Source organism: Gymnogyps californianus, chromosome 1 (genome assembly GCF_018139145.2).
Source record: "Gymnogyps californianus isolate 813 chromosome 1, ASM1813914v2, whole genome shotgun sequence".
In the NCBI taxonomy this organism is placed as follows: domain Eukaryota; kingdom Metazoa; phylum Chordata; class Aves; order Accipitriformes; family Cathartidae; genus Gymnogyps; species Gymnogyps californianus.
The window spans coordinates 134,995,120-135,016,224 of NC_059471.1; the positions used below are offsets into that span (position 1 = coordinate 134,995,120).

At 41.4% G+C, this 21,105-nt stretch overlaps 1 protein-coding gene across 1 annotated transcript; it reads left to right on the forward strand.

The window, feature by feature from the left end:
• Positions 1 to 272: 272 nt before the first annotated feature.
• On the forward strand, positions 273 to 6,748 carry LOC127028977 (natural killer cells antigen CD94-like). Its single transcript, XM_050914661.1, has 6 exons — positions 273 to 399; positions 1,958 to 2,056; positions 3,287 to 3,373; positions 3,652 to 3,806; positions 5,822 to 5,934; positions 6,296 to 6,748. Exons 1-6 carry the CDS (start codon positions 273 to 275, stop codon positions 6,414 to 6,416), a joined length of 702 nt encoding a protein of 233 aa, XP_050770618.1. The 3' UTR covers positions 6,417 to 6,748.
• The last annotated feature ends 14,357 nt before the right edge of the window (positions 6,749 to 21,105 follow it).

Below are 21,105 nucleotides of genomic sequence, written 5' to 3' on the forward strand. Positions count from 1 at the left end.
CTTAGGTTCCAGCCAGGAACCAAGACTCCCCATCTTCACATTCAGGAAGAAAATTCCCATCTTTGACAGTGCCACTTTAACTCCTTAATGTGCTTGCAATATGTTACACTTTTACTATGACACAGTAATCAGAACAGAGCCAGCTTCCTCCGTGGTTTCACTGGAAATGCTGAAACATGAACCATTCTCGTCGCCTTGGCATTGGTCTCGCTGCAGTGTGTCCCTACTCCCAAAGTACTGCTATTACAGGAAAGAAGTGTGACGAGCTGGAGATGGAGGATGAGGAAGGCTACACCACTTTAAATTTACGACCCTCAGCTTCAGTTATTACTCCTGGATATTCGAGCAGCAACAAATGTTCTGCATTTAAGGCTCCAGCCAGTTGTGTTACAGTAGACAGTAAGTACAGGTGGAAATTAGCTTTTCTATTTAAATCAGGGCATAACTTAAATTTGTATGTTCATGTTGATTGCTTTAGAATTCTTCTAAGCTTTACAGTACATTCTTAGATAAATGTTCATAGAAACAGCAGAAAGAATAATCATAATGGAGTCGTGTGCTATTGTTTACGATCACAGATGATATTTTTTCTGAAGCCTGTCTTTACTGCAATTATTTTTCCTATATACTTCAACACAGAAGACAAATTCCACCTTTCTATGGATTTTTTTTCATGTTGGTAGGACTCATTTATTACAGCAGGGCACTACAAGAGAGAAAGGCACTATAGTTTTATCAGATAATGCAGGCCTTGGAAATGGAAGCAATTTCCTCAGCTATGGGGAGTAGAAAGGTGTCCTGTTTATCAGACTTAATAGTGAATGTAAGCTCTGATAGGGGTATATATTTTTATTTGTTTATACTCAAAGTTTTTCTATAAACAAGCTGAGTGTTAACTAAGGTAGTGAATTGTGCCAATGAAATGCCTGAGACCATAAAATGATGACTTCGGTACTGTTGCTGCTGCTCATAAATTCACCACATGGCTTATGTGTGAAATAAATATCATTGCTGCTATTTGCAGGTTGGGTAGAGTAGACAAAGACTAAAATAACATCACTCTGGTGCTGTCTGTCACCACCCCAACGTGGTGGCGTATTAGTCACCACCCCAATGTGGTGTCATCTGCTGTCTCTTCAAATTTTACCTTAACTGGTGAGGGTTAGGGTCATCTCCCTTAACTTTGACTATGTAAGTTTTAGTTGCCAAGTCTATCTGGACTTCTGGGCACCTCTGGAGGGTATTTCTTCTCACCTAACAAACGGTTAGTTCCCTCTGGAGGTGCTTGCTCTGATGCATTGGACTCCACTAAAATACTTGATGTGTGTAATACTTTTCAATTAACCTGAATGCTCTAGAATAGATATGAAAGCGTATTACAGACAATTGCAGAGCACTGCTTCTCTAAAGGGAAAAATGCATATATATAAAAGATTTTAATCAGGGGATAGTCAGCTGTAAAATTCTGGAGAACTATAGTCCTGATTAGACATTGAACCACAATGGAAATTCGGAGAAAGAGCCTGAAGAAAGATGCACAGTTTAATGCTCAAACATTGCAATCATTTAGAAATCCCAATCACAGGTTCCAGAAGTAATTATCCAAAACTAGATGGTAATTTTTCCTTTTTAAGGTGGAGAAGTCTTAGAGATTGTTTTATTATTTCTTGGACTGTGGGAACTGCAAAATCTAATCTGTTCACCTGTCTCATGAGAAGAAGTTATACTCTAAAACACTAGAGCATCAGTTAATAAATATTCTCAGTGGATAAATAGATATTTTCTCAAAATGACTCCAGGAAACTCAGAACAGTGATAACAAAAACTGCAGTAAGAAAAAAAGAGGCTCTGCAGAAGGGATAAAGGTGAACTGGTGTTGTCAGAGAGGAGGTAATACCACTGTGTGGTGAGGAGAGCTGCTGGTTTTGTTGCTGAACAGGTTTTTTGTTTGTCCCAGGAGCCTCTGCATCATCTTCCATATGGCGGCCAGTGGCCTTTGTTTTCCTCGCTTTGTGCCTGGTGCTGCTGACGGGGCTGGTAGCCCTGCTCGCCCTGTGTAAGTACTGTGGTGTCCCGAGCTGCTGCTGTGGGAGTGAATTCCAGACGTATGGCTGCTGCTTTTCCCCCTGCAGACTGTCCCTGCTGTCCCTGTTCCCCCAATGGAAATAATAAGGCAAGAAGGGCAACAGTACAGCTCTCCCACAGACCTACCCACACGGCTGAGTGTCAGCACACCTCACTCAGGAGCACTAATGTCTGCGCTTCTAATTACCTTAACCTTAAGGGTTACACTAATCCTAATGCAAGACCTAAACCTAACTAACCTTAGCCTGAAAACTAACCCCTAAACTTAACCCTAACCTTAAACCTAAATCCCTAACCTAAATCCTAACCTTAATGACCCTAACCCTACACTAAAGCTAATCCCTAACCCTATCTCTATCCCTAAGCATAAACCCAACCTCAACCCTAATCCTAAACCATAACCCTAAACATAACCCTAACCCTAACCCGAATCATAATGACCCTAACCCTCGCCGTAACCCTAACCGGTGACTAACCCCAACCCTAACTCCTAACCCATTTCTGAAATGCTTAGTTTTCACAGCTAGAAGCTCATCTCGTTACCCACACTATCTGGATAATGGTGCCCCCCTGTGACTGTTACCGGAATATTTCACAGTTACAGTTCCCTCTTTTTCTTGGATTGTAAACTTTTTGCAGGGAGGGCAATCCTGGCATCAAAGCATTGTGACTGGTGCATTTGCCCAAAGATTACAGCAGATTTTCCGCAGAAACATTTCAATTAACAACCAAAGGTGATGCCACATTACATTTGGAAGCAGAGACAGAGAGTCCCCAGCTTCTTTTTGGCAGGAGGGAAGCAGTTGCAAGTGCCCAGGATGAACACTAAGGGTGGTCCATGGCATCACAGAAACGTTAGCTCAGAAGCAATTCTTCAGGTTTCTAGTCTGACACCCACCCTTTCCTCCCCACTGTTCAAAGCTGGACTATCACCAACCCCAGATAAACTCATCTGTATCTTTGTCCAGATGACTTTTGAAAATCTTCAGGGGTGGAGATGGCCCCACTTTCCCAGGCGACCTTTTCCAGTGCTGCACAACCCTCCTGGTGAAGAAAATGAGGATGATGTACACACAGTGGTGGACATACAAATGAAGTAGACAAAAAAAAAAAAAGAATGCCAAAAGCTACAAGTTAAACCTACAATTAAAGTTACAAATTTTTAAAAACAATCTTTGATAAGCACTTTCATGCCCTTCAGTTTTTCAGGTTTCCAAGGATCCTGAGGAAGGAAAGAAGCTGCAGGAAATGAGGGAAGCATTGTGTTTTGAAGGGAAGGAGAAAAATGGTAAATGTGGTTGTTATGTAAATAAACACAAATCACCCCCTTTGACTGAGAGACTATAAAACCACAGGGAAAAGATCTGACTGGTTAGTGTCTGGTTTTAACTGTGGGAGTATTTGAGATGTCGATATGTGTACACTAACATGCAAAACAACTTGTCACTCACCCCTCAAGAGCTCAGCTGATTCATGGCTACCCTTAATCTTCATTTCCCAGTCAAGCCAGTAGCTAAAGCCCCTCTATTCCTCACAGGTCTGCATAATACTCTCTCTGATTTCTAGAGACAAAATGTGCTCTCTGTCCAGCAAGCTGGCAAAACAGTGGAGCTGACAACTGCTTCTACATTTCAAAGCAGAAGAAAACATGGAAGCAAAGCCAGGAGTTCTGTTCCTCAAGAAACTCCACTCTTCTTGTGCTAAAAGACAAAGAAAAGATGGTACATTCTTAACCTCATTCATTCCTTTATGTCACTTCTTTTAATTTCCAGCAATCTTGCAGGCAGAAAATAGTTTGGTCATTTACAGTCCATGTATTTAATTTTCTCTGGGTCAACTAGCCTTCCTGCAAGTCACAAGATTGTCACGACTTGCAACACTTTCTAAATTGTGTGCTGTGAGAAATAGTGAAATTATGTATTATGAGAAATAGAATAAGCCATCGTATAAAATACCTTAATTAGCTAATACTTAGGTTTTCACAGAGAAAACAAATTGCATATTATCAACATGGAGGAGAGACCCAGCACACAGAATGCATGTTTTCATTATCTCTTTCCACAAGTTTTATTACTGAGGGCTTCCAGCATCAAACCCACATCTACGTGAAATCTAGAGAGCGGCCAATTCACCATGGTACTGTCATTTGCACGCTGCAGTGTAAAGTGACTATAAGAGGTTGTTTTCTGACCTTGTGTTATACCCTCACAGAGTGGTCTTAATGATAGCACAAAGGCTAGACAGCAGAGGATTATATTATGATGACTGAAAAAGGTTTAGGGAATTAATAATTTTAAGTAGTCTTACTAATTTGGGGGGGGGGGTGCTGACTAATGAAAAATCTGTAATTTGCTGTCAAGACCATATTTTCCCTTTTTGTACACACATATCTGGGAACCTCTTTTTCAACAGCTATTAAGCTTACACAAAGCCCAAATATCCTTATTTTCTTTTTGCTGCATAAAACTTTTAAAAGGAAACAAGCTTCCCTGGAAATCTCTCCTTTTTCCAGATGGAGTTAGTTTCAGATGGGGGGTCTCAGCTCTTTTATTTTAAGGCATAAAGGCTAGCTTTTTGGATTTTTTTTTTAAGTGAAAATCAGATGGGTAGAGACAAAACAGAAAGTGGAGAAATGGTTTATTATTGAGTTTAGCAGCATCCTAAGGTCAGAATCGTGGTTCACACTGTTGGGAGACACCTGAACACCACTCCTTCAATGCTGAATTCAAGAAATGATTTTGGTATGCTATATAAATCCCTGGATAGCTTGATTCCAGATGTCAGGGTGCTTGCTTTTTCTACCATGTTTGGTATATGCAGCTGCAGTCAGACTGAGGCCAGACCAGTTTAAGCCAGCTATGGATTTTAGATTTTGGATGAGTCCCTAAACATGCTACTAAGCAGCAGTAGAGTATCTGGAGGATCTGAACAGGCTAAGATGCTGAGGAACCTCTTAGGTAGCACTTAGACACCTAGGGAACAATTCAGGTGCCTAAGCATAGGTTTCTAGGGGAATCTGAGATGCCCAGGGGTATTCTCTTTGATCTCCAAATAATGCCTCAGCAAGGCACAGTTCTCCCATAGGTTCTGGGTCTTGTCTGTCAGCCATGTGTGAAGACCTCAGACAGGCTGGAAAATTTCAAAAGGTGCTAGAGGCCTGTATTTAGGCAACAGGCTCTGCCTTCTAGGCTAGGATTCATCTCACCTAACTTCAGGCATCTACAGTGCAAGCAGTCTGCAACTTCAGAGCTACTTCCTTAGGCTCCATTACAGCCAGTGGGAGATCTGGCCAGTACAGTCACTATTCAGTAGCATTACCACTGGGTGAAATGAATCACTTCTCAGGCTCCATTGGATCTGTTGGCCAGATCTCTGCTGACTGTAATTGGGGCTTAAACAGCACTCCCATATCTGTATCTGAACTGCAGACATCTAAAGGCAGTGTAGATACCTAAAGACAGACCAGATAAAGCTGCTTTTTTTTTTTTCCTCTCTAAAAAAGCAGTGTTTTTACAGATCCAGGGTACATGTGTCTTGTGGCAATTCAATAAACAATGGTATTTCAATGATCCTATAATCAGAGCAGTAAGCACTGCCTCATGGAAAACAAGCATGGACAAGTTACTCTCCTACTAAGAGCTAGCTCCTTCGGTTGCAGAACCTTCACAGCTGGAAGACACAGAAACTTGGGTCTTATTTTTGAAATATTGTTGTGATGATTTTCCCATACCTACAGGTTTCTTTGCCACAGGATTCACAGTTTTACTGGGTTGGATTATCATACATATCTGAAAGGAGTGGCTGGTACTGGGAGGATGGAACAACTTTTTCAAAACAAGCGACAAACTGGTAAGCCTTCATAACTTAGGACCAGTGTGGTTCTATCTGATGGGCCCCAGTAAATTATATGAAACTTGTGCTTCCTCTTACTTTCCCATGTTTGTCACATGTGCAATGACGAAGGAGCATGGAGATCATAGTATCTGCTATGGAGCTCCAAATTCGTGTCCTGTATAAGGAACAATGGGTGGCAACGTACAGCTCGATCACATGCACCAGACTCAAAAGGACCACCTAGCACAAATAAAATAGCTCCAAGGGGGAAATAACTCTACATTCCAGTGGCAAATCAGTATGACTACAAATGGCCCAAATATAGATCATGTGATGTCACCAGGACATCATTAAGCCGTCTCTTTTAATTTCCTAGGGTTATGTTATATGACAACATCTTCTGTGCCTCCTTATATGGACGGATTATTTATGCCAGCAACTCCTGTTCAACAAAGCAATTCTGGATCTGTGAGAAACTGGCTGTTCATTTCGCCTGAAGAAGCATTGCAAGACCTGCTTGCTGGCAGAGCATGGGAAACTGAAAAGTCCCTAACTTAGGATAAGTGCTACTTAGCAACAACTAAAACATCAGTGTGTTATCAACATTATTCTCACACTAAATCCAAAACACACTGTACCAGTTACTAGGAAGAAAATTAACTCTATCCCAGCCAAAACCAGGACAGAAGGGATGTGGGATCTGCCACTGTGAGATACCAACTTTAGCAACTGGAAGTTTTAAATATAGATATATTTTTTTGTTTATCATGCAGTTTTCTCAGAATGGTGATTCAAATGGACAGGTCATTAGAGACTAAATATTCCTCTTTACCTGCATTTTCCCTCTCAGGCTCACAAACCAGAGAGAGAAAAAAAACCTACAAAGCTAAAAACTACAGGCCTAGGATGCAACTTGAAAGAATTAGCTACAGTCAAGCAATGATTCTTGCGTGACTCTCTAGGTTGACAACCACACATACTTGCAGATCTCTATATTTCTTGAGCTTTTAGTCAGCGTTTTACACTAACACCTGCCAAGTACATCCAAGTACATAAACCAGTCCAAGTACATCCTTCATGATTTTACTCACTGAATTACTTACTGTACACACTAACTACCGTCCATCCATAACCCTCTACTAGACCAGTTTGCCTATGCATGCCTTCTTTCCTAAATCTGTTCTTCCAGCTATTCCCCTGTTTGAGGTACAGGGATACAAAAACAACTCAAGGCTCTATTCATCCGTAAAATTATTTTCACATATGCATTAATATTTATAGAAACAAAAGGACATTTTTTAGAAGACTATAGGGAATCCCTGGAAGCAATCTCTGTGAAAAGTAGAGTCAAATGTCATGGTTGGATTAAAACATTACCTGAATAACTTCAGTGCTACCATAACATTAATTGTTATGCAAATAGCAGGGAGGATAATAATTACATGCTCCATTCAGAGCTACATGCAATCAGTGCTCAAACTGATGCAGAATCCACTGCCACAAATCTTACTTGAGCTCTTGTATTATATCCACACTGTTTGGGACCTCTGGAGCCCAAGGTACATACTATGCATCATGTCTTATTAAAGCTCTTGTCATACTTCTTGAAAGAAAATGATGCCTCCACTTTTCTGGGTGGAGTTTCATTGCATGAGTTCTTTGAAGTTCCGTATGTCAGCATCTGTTTTGTATTACATATGCATATATTCCTTGTATATATATACCTTGTGTCTATGTGTATATGCCTTCGTATTTGGAGACTTTCCTTAAAATAAATGAAAAAATAATAATATGTCTTTAATATTCAATATTTCCTTGGTAAAATAATGAACTTCTTTTCCTAGTGTGCCAAAAGATGTTTGTGAACTAAATAAATTCACTATACTCAGTAGAGCCAAGTCCTAATTTATGGGCACAAATACCAGATGAACTATCTAGAATTCCTTACTATTGCAGTAGGAAGTGCAAGGTAAAATGCAAGTAAGGTACAATGTTGTTTCATCTATTTCAACCCATTCAACTTGAAAAAAATAATTCACAGCAGGCATCTAAGCTGCCACATTTTACCTCTTTTTCTTCCCATAAACTAATTCTTGATTTTTTTTCTAGCAATCTGCTATACACCTTTGTTTGATGGCTGCATTGTGAAAACAAATGTTAGCTGCTGGTATCCTGCTGACTGTGTGACTTTTTAGGGAACATTCACTATTACTGTAGGAAGGTCAGGTCAGTGGTGATAACTTGCAGGGTACATTTCTTTCATTTCTATGGCTGGATGATCTTTATAAACTATTTCCATATCTTCATATAGTAAACTCCATTTGGTCTCAGCCCAGATCTTGGCCCAGCAGCTTGGAAAGGGCTTTTCCCCTGTTAACAGTGGCATATTTCAGAGGGAAGAATTTATAGTATCTAGTACTTTAAATTCAAGCAAATCCATTATTTCATCCAGTCTGCCTTCTATCTCAGAGGCTGTCAAAGTTCTCCTGACTACACATGTATGGAGCCCAAGACACAAGCTGCTCAGGGACGTCCACTATCTTTGGGGACAGGGGAGGTTCACAATCTTTCCATGCACTGGGAAGTTCAGAGAAGCAGTTCATTTGAAGCACATTTGGTATGGAAAATAAAACGTAGTATTGTATACTAAGTGTGAGAGTAAAGCCCTTGGTAAAGCCTGAGACATCACAAATCTTGAAAGGTTTGGGAACTAAAGAGAAGTTGGTGGCTTCAACATCCCTTCAAACACAACATGGACAGTGAACAAGACAGGGGTGAAGTGAGTAAAAGGGTGCATTGAGGGAACAAGCCCTGCAGTGCCATTCTGAAGTGGAAGGAGCATGACAGCTTCACATTTGCCCATCTACAATGAGATAACCAAGACAGTGAAATGGGAGGAGCCTAAATGTCAGCTGCTGGATAGGAAAAAGCAGAGTTCATGGATGTCAGGAAGGCAGGTTCAGCAATAAAAGAGTTTCACTAAACACGCCGACTGCACAGTGCCTCTTCACATCCTCCATTACACTCTCTGCTCCAGGCCCTGCACCGAGTGCATCCTCTCTCGTTCCCAATGGCCTTCACCATCCTTGTTATGAGCACACCCGCTGCCCTGGAGGGGGTTCAGACTTGGCAGTAGATGCCAGTGCTCACAGGCTGAAACACACTGTCAGCAATATGCTAAAGAATATGCTGCCAATCTGTGTTCACAGACACTGTCTGTAGAAAGCAACAAAGAAAAATACCTCTTCCCTGTGAAGGTCAGCCAATTTACTAAAGAATTTGATGCTCATCTGTCCCTGGGTCTTCCTTCTCTCTTTGTTCTTTCTATTTCAAATCAGAATCTTAAAACATTTAACCATTATAACATCTTTCACTGATATGCTTTTAAATCAGTAAAATGTGACTAAAAGACTACAAGAAGGTGCCCAGGAGCACAGCTACAACAGCAGACATGGGACCATCTCTTTATCAGCAAGTGCTCCTTTGGAGCCCTCTATCTTGTCCCCTTATTCATACTTACACTCTGCCAGGGCTGATTAGAGCACTACTAGAGGCAACTAATAGAAACTGTGGTAAGGGAAATCCCAGTTAGACACAAGGAGAGCATTCTTCACAGGGGGGGTGGCCAAACACAGGAACAGGTATCCAGAGAGGCTGGGAGATCTCCATCCTTGGAGACTGCGCGAACTTGACTGGACAAGTCCTTGAGCAACTTCATCAGAGTTCAAAGCTGCCCCAGCTTTGAACAGGAGGTTGAACCACATGACTTCCAGAGGTTCCTTTCAAACAATGGCACTTAAGACATAAGTCTTAAGACTTAAGACACCATGGTTCTCCCATGCATCTTTTCTTGGGGGTGCCCAGACTCCTTGACACAGGTCTCAGCTGTGGCTCATGCATATCTAATGACAGGTTTCCAGTTACACATTTTCACCATTACCCTACAGACTCACATCGCTCTAAGCCTGCCTGGTCTTTCTCACAGTATCTTCTGTCCCTAACAGGATCTTTCAACTGGTATCATTTTGTCCATGGAGCATGGTCCTTCACTCTGTCCCTGCCTTCACTTGGTCAGTTTCTGTATTTGTTTTGTGTTAAGTTAAATAAACCTCTACTCATCTGAAACATCTGAGGCAGCAGGTGAGGTGCCAACCTTTCAGAACCTTCTCTCTTGACATCGTGACTTTAATACAGCCTATGTTCTCCTGGTAGGGAAACTTCCAGAGGAAAAAGGGAAGCGTGCACAGCACTGTGCAGAAGGGCCAGCAAGCTGTGAGCCAAGCTTTGAAAAAAGAAAAAGGGGCTGCTACTGTAGTTGGGTGGTGCAGAGAATTTGAGTTACTAAAGAAAGTAGTATCCAGTCTGTTTCTCACGTCCTAAATTTTTGTCTCCAAGTTACAAGAAAGGGGAACAGATGATGCTATTTCAGATTATCTACTATTGTTTAGGGCATTCTTCCCTAAAAATCGTAGTGAGTCTTCCCTTCATACTCATAGATCACAGAGTCATGGAAAGATTCGATTTGGAAGGGACCTCTGAAGTCCATCTGGTCCAAACTCCTGCTCAGCAGGTCTAATTTCAAAGCTAGATCAGATCAGTCCAGTCTTTGTCCAGTCAAGTTCAGAAAAATCTCCAAGGATGGAGATGACACACCCTCTCTGGGCACCTCTTCCAATATTTGACCACCCCACCTGTAACTTATGACCATTGCTTCTTGTCCTTTCACTGTATACCTCTGACAGTCTGGCTCCGTCTTCTCCATAGCCCCTTTATGCAGTGAGAGACTGCAATTGGATTCTCCTTAGGTTTCTCTTCTCCAGGCTGAACAAATCCAGTTGTCAGAGTCTATCCCTGTAAATCAAGTGCTCCAGCTCCTAAGCATCTTGGTGGCTCTCCCCTTGACCAGTTTTAGTATTTATGTGGTTTATGGGATTTTTTTTTTTTTTTTTTACTGGGGAGCCCAAAGCTGGACATAGTACTACTCCAGCTGCATACTCAGAAGTGGTGGAGAGAAGAGAATCATCACCTCCTTCACCCTGTTAGCTACACTCTTGCTAGGTCAGTCCACTATGTGGTTAGCCTTTGCCTCAAGGGCTCACTTCTCTTATTTGTTAAATCCTGTGTCTTTTTTCCCCGACTCTGATTTCCCGCTTTGCCCTCTGAGATGACATTAGACTCTGGACAGCACTTCTGCCTCCTCTGTGTGATTAAATAGTTTCAGCAGCTATTTGCAGCTGTGAACTTTTCTCTCAATTGAATACAGACACCTAGATTTTTAGCCCTTAACACTGAATAACGAAAAAGGCACAGAGCTGAAGTTAGTCTGCCTCTGAGATGAATCAAAGGTGTTTGTTCTGTTTTAAAATGTGGAAAGTTCAAAGGAGATGAAAGTCATGGGAAGGTTAAATGGAAAAGAGGGGAACTACCAGGCCATACATTTACTGGGACTCATGTCATCCCTACGTGTGTCAGACCCAGGCTGAGATGTGATGGGCGGGAAGAGAGTTCTTCCCCTGAGGGAGGAAAAGGAGGAGTTACACATAGTACTTGAATACGAATATCTTGCCTTAGGGCATCTGAAGTGTGACTCATTCTCCTATCTCCTCCCTCTTTCTGCTTTTCTTTTTGCTTCTCCTTCACAAATCATTCAGTCTGTCTTTTAAGAGGATCGTTATTGAACCACGAATGAGTTCTCAGATAATGCATACAAATACAGAGGAAGAGGATGGGTACTCTAATTTACATCACCTGCCACAGCATCCAGCCAGACACTACATGTCCCTGAACATCAACCAAGGTACAACTGACACTTGCTCTTTGAACTTTCTGCACTATGGTAGACAATGACAATAGGAACAGTCTCTCTTGTCCAGCTCAGTAAATAAGAAAAATACGTACTTACAGGTTTAATGTTATAGGTTTAATGCACTATTTGTACTGTTTTGTCTGACAAAAAACAGCATGCATGAATGTGAAAATGCATAGAGTGGAACTATTGCCATTACTTGCCCTAAATTTCTGTAGGAAAAGACAAGTGGCTTCAGGATCAAACTCTGGAATGTAGGAATCAGCTTTAATGTGGTTAGTTTTATTTATTGTTTATTTATTATTACAGGAAATGGCTATAGAGACAGGACAATCTGACTTTAACAGGAAAAAACTTTCACGTTTTGCCCTCTGGACCTCAATTTTTCAGAAAATGCTTAAGATTCATGCTTTCAGAAAATGCTTAAGATTTGGCTTTAAGGCCAAAAGGAATGAGGCAGCACTGGGCCTGAATGCATAGGTCACGTCATTTCTCTTCTTCAAGTCCCATAGCTGCGGTTGGGCTAAACCATGTACTTCAAGAGGGCATCCACTCTTGAGTTAAATATTTCTTCATCTGAAAGGTCCATCATACTGCATTGCCATGACCGTTTGGTGATGGTAACTCTCAGGAACTTTTGAATCCAGGGAAACGTCAGTGGATATTTTGGACTCAGAATTTTCCTGAACTGGGCTTCAGCCTGGAGCTGGCATGCAGCCTGAGCACTGGGTGCCCTGATAGCAGGAAGGATTTGTACAAAGTGTAAGATCGTATGCAAACGCTTCCTTGCTCTGTTCTGACAGAGCAGAGTAATACAGTACTGCCACAGGAGAACAGGAGGATCGCCTACTTCTAAGTCAAAGGATCACTACAATGTTTCATAGTTTCATCATTTGTCAAAGGCAAGGAATCCCCAACCTGTTCCGTTTAAACGATGTCCAGTGTCTCCTTTCAAACAGACCTCTTTAACAGAGGCACCACATCTTCTCAACTTGCATTTGGGTTGATCCTTAAAATATAATAGAGCCTGGAAGGGGAACTCTTTCGAGAGTCACCAGATGGCTCTTCAGGGAGGGGTGGAGGGTTGGGAGCACTGCTGAATAGGGTGGGTGCCTGCCCTCAGATAAATTGTTGGTTTCTCCCAGGGCGCTCTCTTCCCTTTGCTGTATGGTGGCCAGCTATCTTCACTTTGTTTGCACTGTGCCTGGCCCTCACCATAGGAATGATAGTCCTAGGTAAGTGCTGAAATATACTGTGTTCCTTTATTCGTATTAACGTCTTGGGAATAACTGCATTGAAGAAAGGTGGCAGACTGACTGCAACAAGGACAGTCATAGCTCATCCTCCCCACATATACTGTCCTTTCCTCTCCTCCTAATTGCCTGCGATGAACACTCTGCAGCTTGGTGCACATAAGGCTTTGACAGAAGCAATTTTTTTAAGTCTGGACCTGTGCCCAGAGCAAGGATCTAGAAGTCAAGATGATATATTTTGCAAAGAGTGGAAGGAATGGATTCTGTCCTCATCCATCTATTACTCATTTATTTGCTAATTCGAATTAAATTATAAAATTCTAATGTTGACTTTCATAAATCAGTTTGTTGTTTCCCTTCTCCTCTTCTCCTGTTGTTCAAGTCTCTCTACTCTACTGGAGTAGACTAGTCTTAGTAGACTCTCTACGCTACTCTGAGTAGACTCAGTCTACTGAGTTCTTGTCTCATTCCTTTGATAAACCTTTCATGTTTGTAGACAACTGTGTTAAATTAGTTCATACTAGCATGTTAAAAATGGACATACTTCTAGCACTCAGATTCATGAGGAAATCTCACTTTTTCTGTCTGTTTCACTCAGTCATCCCAGTTTACCTGAGATGTGCAAGAGAACTGAAGACTCTCGTATTTATATTAGCTTTTATCATGTGTGACATGACTGTACCTATACTTTGTATCACAGAGCCTGGACATAGTCATTCTGAGCTGTTGCTACCAAAAGCCAGTATGTAAATCCTGTTGAGGAAGATATATAAAAAAGCCCTCCCCACTTTCTTCAGAGAAGTTTTACCAGCCTTTAAGAATAAAAGGTTTTTTCAACCTGAAGTATGTTTAGAATTTTAGGTTTTTTTCAAAGGCTTATAAAACTTCCTTTAAGATCAACATGATTAGTTCAAGATAGTCCTTCCTAAGCATATTCTTTTGCATTATTTTAGTCTTTTATTAGGTTACCAAGTGGCCTGCAATGGCACTGTGACTAAACTGCATTTAAAATTTGGAAATCCCTTTATCCATCATTTTCTCATCTGCTAATCTCCTCACAATATGTGACAATGTATCATCAGAGTTGCATGTGAGCAAAAAGTGTTGTTTGCATGTTGCAAAAAGTGAATTTGCAATATATGATGAAGCATGTATCATGCAGTAGCATCATCACAGCTTTTTTGTCTCATGAAGAATAACTTTATAAACTCCAGGTCTCAGAGGTTCTAAGACACCTGCAGGACATGATGAAAACTTGCGAGGACTAAAGGAGAGATTGTGCTTGATGGGTGATGCAAAAAGTAAGAACAACAGTAAGTAGAACTACTGCTCACACAGCCTGAAATCTATGTGTTAGGCCTTATATCAGATTAAGCAAGGGTATTTTATGCTATATCAGATTAAATAATGAGTTAAAAAAAAAAAAAAAAGAGTGTAGATGTGACCCATAAAGTGCCATATACATTTCAGCTCTGCATAACTTTGACTTTCCAGGCCTATGGGTGTAGACTCCTCTACTCTTCCTTTGGCTGTTTATAAGAGACTGATGGTTTCTTTCTGTTCTAGGACCCACATGTTCACTCTGCCCTGTAAACTGGAAATGGGTTGGAGGTGACACCTGTTTCTACCTTTCAGAAAAGGAAGCCACATGGCAGGAAAGTGAAGATTTTTGCTTCTCCCAGAACGCCACCCTTCTTACACTGAAAAGGAAAAGCAAGTTGGTATGGTTCCAATCATACTGGTATTTCTTTGCTTTGGTATCAACTATTCAAAACTCCTCACCAGTCAGCAAGTACCTCTTGATGTTACATAGTAATAGAGGTATGGTTCCCAAGGTCTGAGGCAATGCAGACTGCAGAACATTTAACCACAAATGTGTAATGATGAGGTAGCTAGAAACACAGGATATTATTCAGCCAGACAGTGGACACGAGTGTCATGGATCCTGCGAAAGTTATAAGCGGTGAGTCTTTCATTCAGGAAATCTCTTAGAATACTCTGAGAGATAGGGCTCTAAAAAGAATTGTTGCCCTGGTCTTACATTTAGTAGAGATGCCAGAGACCAAATATTCCTGTTTGCATGCCAAATAGAGACGTTGTCTCTTGGAAACTGTTATGAGGGCCTGATGAGGAGTTCAGAGAGTCATTGTCAAATTACCTCCTTTGGTTCTTTCTTGATCACCTCCTCTCTCCAGCAGTTGTTTAGGTACAGCAAAAAAAATACGCACAAGCTCCTTGGTGATAAAGGTTTTGCATTTTTTATAGATTAGCATATCTCAAATATTACAAAAACAATCTTATTGGATTGGATTATCGTATGGAGTTGATGGCTGGTCTTGGATAGACAATACGAAACTTTCTACAAAGAGAATGGACTGGTAAGTTTTCTGAACTTAAGCAGCTGGTGGTTTTTAATCTCTTCTTGCACAACATCCTCCCTGTGCACTGAAGGAGGAGGAAACCAAAATCCCATTAATGGCAAAGCTTCAAGGCAGAATACAGCCACAGATGTATTTGGAGTTAAAATACTTTTAGGTGTGGAGTCCCTGAAATAGAGAGAGAGTCTCAGAAAACTGGAAGTGTGAGCAGGAGAAGGAGTCAACAAACCAGTGCAACCAGTGACTGCTCCCACTATTTAAACCCATTCACTTTATGAAACATCCCACGACTCTATAGGAAGCAACCCACACTTACTTCAAGACAGCCTACCTCCTGCAAAGCCTGCCTGCACCTGCCTCTTCTACTCAGCCACAATTATCCCAAATTCACTTCTCTTTGAAACCTTTATTACACAAAAATAGTCAACATTAGGTGGAGAGAACCTGTTCACTTTTTCCGTAAAATCTCATCTGCTTACTTGGTGTATTTCTCCTTTACTAACCATGGGGAAAAAATCGCATTTCCATTCTGTTCTCTGTGAAGTGATCACTGTATGCAGTAATATGAGAGTCCTCTTCAGGGTCTGGAGAACCTTCTTTGAGTGAAGATTCTCCAGTGCCTCCTTGGAAGCATGTGCTCATTTTGTCTTGCAAACTCTGACACTTCCCGTGGCTGGTAGACATCTGGCAGAACGATCTGGCTTCTGTTTGGGCGGACCACTGCCTTTCAGCTTCCAGACCCAAATTACCACTACATAAAGCAATGGTTGCAGTGACATAACCACCGGTGAGGAACTAGTGCTATTTTCTGCTTTGATGATGCTCAATATGTAGGCTTTCTTTTTTACATCTTTGAGCTGAAGGCAGGTGGGAGAATGATCCTTCGGACTTGAATTATATGAGCTGTTATGTTCTTCAATATTTTGTATAAACCTTTATAAACCTTAAAATGACTAAGCAACTTTTGCAGTAATGTATGATTGTCCAAAAGGGCTTTATGGTTTTTTTTTTAAATTTATACATGAGAGTTTTTAACAAGGTGGTGTGGTTTTTTTTCTAGGATTGATTTGTCCTCTAAGCAAAACTGTGCATACCTGTTTTATCGTAAGTCAAGAGTTTACAGTGAGAATTGTTATGAGAAGTATCCCTGGATCTGTGAGAAGGCAGCAGTCCAGCTGATCTAAAAAGATTACCAGCAGAAAAACAACTGGAAGAGTGTGAAGAAGATTTTGATGTTCAGATTTTTCAAAGAAGGGGTGTAAAATAATGTTTAATGCAAATTCAGAGCAAAGTCCATCCTTTCTTCCTAGTGTATTCACACAAACACAAAAATGGAAAAGAGACAGAAAGCCTTTGCAGATAAAAAGAACCAGCAGTAACAAATATCTACAAATCAGAGACAAGATATTAGTCTCACTGTTCTAGTTCAGAAACCTCTACCTTAGAAATGCTGACAATCTTAAGCATTATTTACAGCCAAAGAAATCAGAAATGTAAAGGCCTGTGGGACCACTTCTTGTCACTCTGATTGGAATTTCATGCATATCCATTTCTACCAAGGCTCTCTTTTTAGTCCATTTGACCTTATTCAGATGATGAGTCTTCTCTCACTTCTATTTGTAGAGATACGCTAACCTCCGATAACTCTTAACTATTTCCAGCCCTCTCTTCAGCACACTCACTTTCAGTTATTCTATATTCCTCTAAAACTCCAAGGTAAGCTCTCGTCTCCTTTACTACTCAAAGACATGTGGCTCCCTTGTTCACTGCTTGGCAGTGAAGCATCACTCAGCATCCTCATCCTCTTCTTGACTGGGTCCTCCTTCCTGCCCTTATTGAAGATAGGAGTGACATTTGCTTTCCTCCAAGTCCTCAGGCACTTCTCTCAGTCACCATGATCGATCAAAGAATATCGAGAGTTGCCTTGCAATGACATCTGCCAGCTCCTTCAGCACTTGTGGTTGCCAATCAGCCTCACCTCAATCCCTAGGAAGCTGATGGAGCAACTAATCCTGGAAACCATTTCCAGATACATGAAGGACATGAAGATGATTGGGAGTAGCCAGCATGGATTCACCAAGGGGAAGTCGTACTTGACCAACCTGATAACCTTTTATGATGAGATGATTGGCTTGGTAGACAGGGAGAGAACAGTGAATGTTGTCTACCTGGCCTACAGTAAGGCTTTCAACACTGTCTCCAATAAGATCCTCATAGAGAAGCTGTTGATGTACAGGCTGGATGAGCAGAAAGTGAGGTGGACTGAAAACTGGCTAAACAGATGGACCCAAAGGGTGGTGATCAGTGGCATAAAGTTTACAGCTGGAGGACAGTCACTAGTGGTGTACCTCAGGGGTCAACACTGGATCTGACCTGGTTCAACATCTTCATTAATGATCTGGATGACAGGCCAGAGTTTGCTAATGATGACAGAAAACTCATGGCTGATACATCAGAGGATTGTGTTGCCATCCAGATGGACCTCAACAGGCTGGAGAAATGGGCTGACAGGAACCTCATGAAGTTCAATAAGGAGAAGTGCAAAGTCCTGCTACTGGAGAGGAACAACCCCATGCACCAGTACATGCTGGGGGCTGACCAGCTGGAAAGAAGCTTTGCAGAAAAGGACCTGGGGTTCTGGTGGACACCAAATTGACCATGAGCCAACAGCATGCCCTTGTGGCAAAGAAGGCTTATGGTATCCTGGGCTGCATTAGGAGGACTGTTGCCAGCAGGTCGAGGTGATCCTTCCCCTCTGCTCAGCACTGGTGAGGTCACACCTGGAGTGCTGGGTCCAGTGCTGGGCTCCCCAGTACAAGAGAGACATGGACATACTGGAGAGGGTCCAATGAAGGGCCACGAAGATGATGAAGGGACTGAAGCTTCTCTCCTAGGAGGAAAGGCTGAAAGAGCTGGGATGGTTTAGCCTGGAGAAGAGAAGGTTTGGAGGGGAACTTATTAATGTATATAAGTACCTGAAGGGAGGGTACAAAGAGGACGGAGCCAGGCTCTTTTCAGTGGTGCCCAGTGACAGGACCAGAGGCAATGGGCATAAACTGAAACAGAGGAGGTTCCCTCTGAACATCAGGAAACACTTTTTTACTGTGAGAGTGACCAAACACTGGCACTGGTTGCCCAGAGAGGTTGTGGAGTCTCCCTTCATGGAGATATTCAAAAGTGATCTGGACATAGTCCTGGACAACCGGTTCTAGGTGGCCCTGCTTGAGCAGGGTCATTGGAGCAGATGACCTCCAGAGGTCATAGAATCACAGAATGGGTTGGGTTGGAAGGAACCTTTAAAGATCACCTAGTCCACCCCCCCTGCCCTGGGCAGGGACATCTTTCACTAGGTCAAGTTGCTCAAAGTCCATCCAACCCGACCTTGAACACTTCCAGGGAGGGGGCATCCACTTCTTCTCTGGGCAACCTGTTCCAGTGTCTCACCATCCCCATCATCAAATGAAGTGCTCAATTTAATAGCGCTTGCCATTTTTTAGTAGGAACACTGATTAGAAAAATCCCCTTATTATTGTTCCAAGTTTGAAAGTGACTCTGAGATCTTTACTTCATGTTGGCAAATTGAGTTGAGTGGACAAATTGGAAAAGGCATTTTGATGTATTTTTGTGACACTTAATACATTATGTCCACTAGAAATTTGATGCATATTTCCATATGCATTTTGCATAGGGATGCAACTGGAACCACCACATTCAACAATGACATCTCTTGGTCTATGAATGTGTGATATTTGTGATACAGTCTTCCTTATACAGCAGAAGAAACGGCTCCCTTTCCTTGGGTTGTAATATTATGCTTCAAAATGCAGATTTTTTAAGTGCATAAGACTTTTGCCATCATAACATGGACAAGTTGATATTAATCATTTATTTACTTTCCCCTACAAAATACTGCTTTCCAGCTACACAATTCTTATTAAATTAAATATCTGCACCACAATTTGTGCTATGACAAGCCTTCAACTTAATTTGACATTATAAATAGCAGCAAATATGACTTCAGCATGGTCATTTGACTGTCCGTCTCCAGGAAATGTTTTACCCACTGTCCTGGCTTCCACTGGGATAGAGTTAATTTTCCTCTTAGTACCTGGTACAGCGCTGTGTTTTGGATTTAGTGTGAGAATAATGTTGATAACACACTGATGTTTTAGTTGTTGCAAAGTAGCGCTTATCTTAAGCCAAGGACTTTTCAGTTTCCCATGCTCTGCCAGCAAGCAGGTGTGCAAGAAGCTGGGAGGGAGCATAGCCGGGGCAGCTGACCTGAACTAGCCAAAGGGGTATTCCATACCATAGAATGTCATGCCCAGTATATAAACTGGGGGGAGTTGGCCGGGAGGCGCAGATCGCTGCTCAGGCATTGGTCAGCAGGTGGTGAGCAAATACACAGTGCATCACTTGTCTTTTCTTGGGTCTAATTTCTCTCTTTTTGTTATATTCCTTTTCATTACTATTATTGTTATTATTATTATTATATTTTATTTTTATTATTGTTATTATTATATTTTATTTTAATTTAGTTATTAAACTGTTCTTACCTCAACCCATGAGTTTTACTTTCTTTTTCTGATCCTCCTCCCCATCCCACTGGGGGGAGTGGGGAGGAGTGAGCAAGCGTCTACATGGTGCTTAGTTGCTGGCTGGGGTTAAATCATGACACCCACAAAGGTCACCTGTGCCTCTTGTGCATTTAAGTGTGTTCCAACTGAGTGCTCCAATTCCATATGTCACTTGAGTCTGTTTGTTTGTTTCAGGTGCCCACTGTTACTAGCTATGTTCTTCTGAAAAAAGCCCAATAAATCTAAAGAATGAGATAGGAATAAAATACAGGAAACACTGAATTGGGAGGAAATATGGGCTTTGCTGCTGATGGCTTAATCAGACTTATGTGGTCTTTCTCCGCCAAAGAGTATTTCACAACTCTGAATATTTTTGTTTCAAATCAGAACAAAAAGGCAACCCTTCTACAGAAGAAGTGAGCATTTCTTCCTGCTCAGTTTCTTGGTGGGCCTCCAGAATGTTGAGGAGCAGGGAGGGTAGGTACATTTTCAGGATAGCAGGCATATGTGTGATTGCAAACCACTAACTTGGAATTTCTGAAACAGAAATAGAAATAGGCTTCTCTGGAAGCATTTAGACAAGCACTGCATTTTAGTTTTCAAATGTAAAATCACAAATTTCTTTTTGCTAAATTTACAGGATGGGAACCTTAATTTAGCAAAAGGAGAAATCCCCACATGACTCTAACCAGAGAACTGGAGGATGAGTAATGTTTCCTCTTTTACTCCTTTTTTTAGCATTAAAACTAGTTCTTTTATCCAAGAGGGTTAGGGATGAGATGGTGGTGGAAAGAGAATCAAAGATTAGAGAGAGAGCAAAAGATTAGACTAAACAAGCTTGAATCCATAGGTTTAAATGCAGGTTCCCAAAATCATGACTCTCTGCAGAATTCCACATGCACAGAAAAAAACTCTCTTGACCATCTCTCATGGCTTTGACTGTGATTTTAGGTCTACAACATGAACACTCATTTTAAACAAAACTGAAAACCTCAGAAAACTTAAATATTTCACTCAAAGCACCCAATATGCAGCTGCATTTACTGTGAGATATTCAGTAAATCATTGTGCTTCTCTCCTTGCTTCCTTGTTCTCTCAGCAGTCCTTAGCAGAGCTGATTTAGCAGCATTTTCCATAAATCATGTGGCTGTGCAACTTGAAAAATGACAGTA

Excerpts from the sequence above, each read along its gene's own strand:
- LOC127028977 (XM_050914661.1), top strand. The coding sequence starts at position 273 with ATGGAGGATGAGGAAGGCTACACCACTTTAAATTTACGACCCTCAGCT. Across the intron at positions 400-1,957 it reads CAGTTGTGTTACAGTAGACA|GAGCCTCTGCATCATCTTCC; the intron begins GTAAGTACAGGT and ends TGTTTGTCCCAG. Across the intron at positions 5,935-6,295 it reads TCAAAACAAGCGACAAACTG|GGTTATGTTATATGACAACA; the intron begins GTAAGCCTTCAT and ends TTAATTTCCTAG.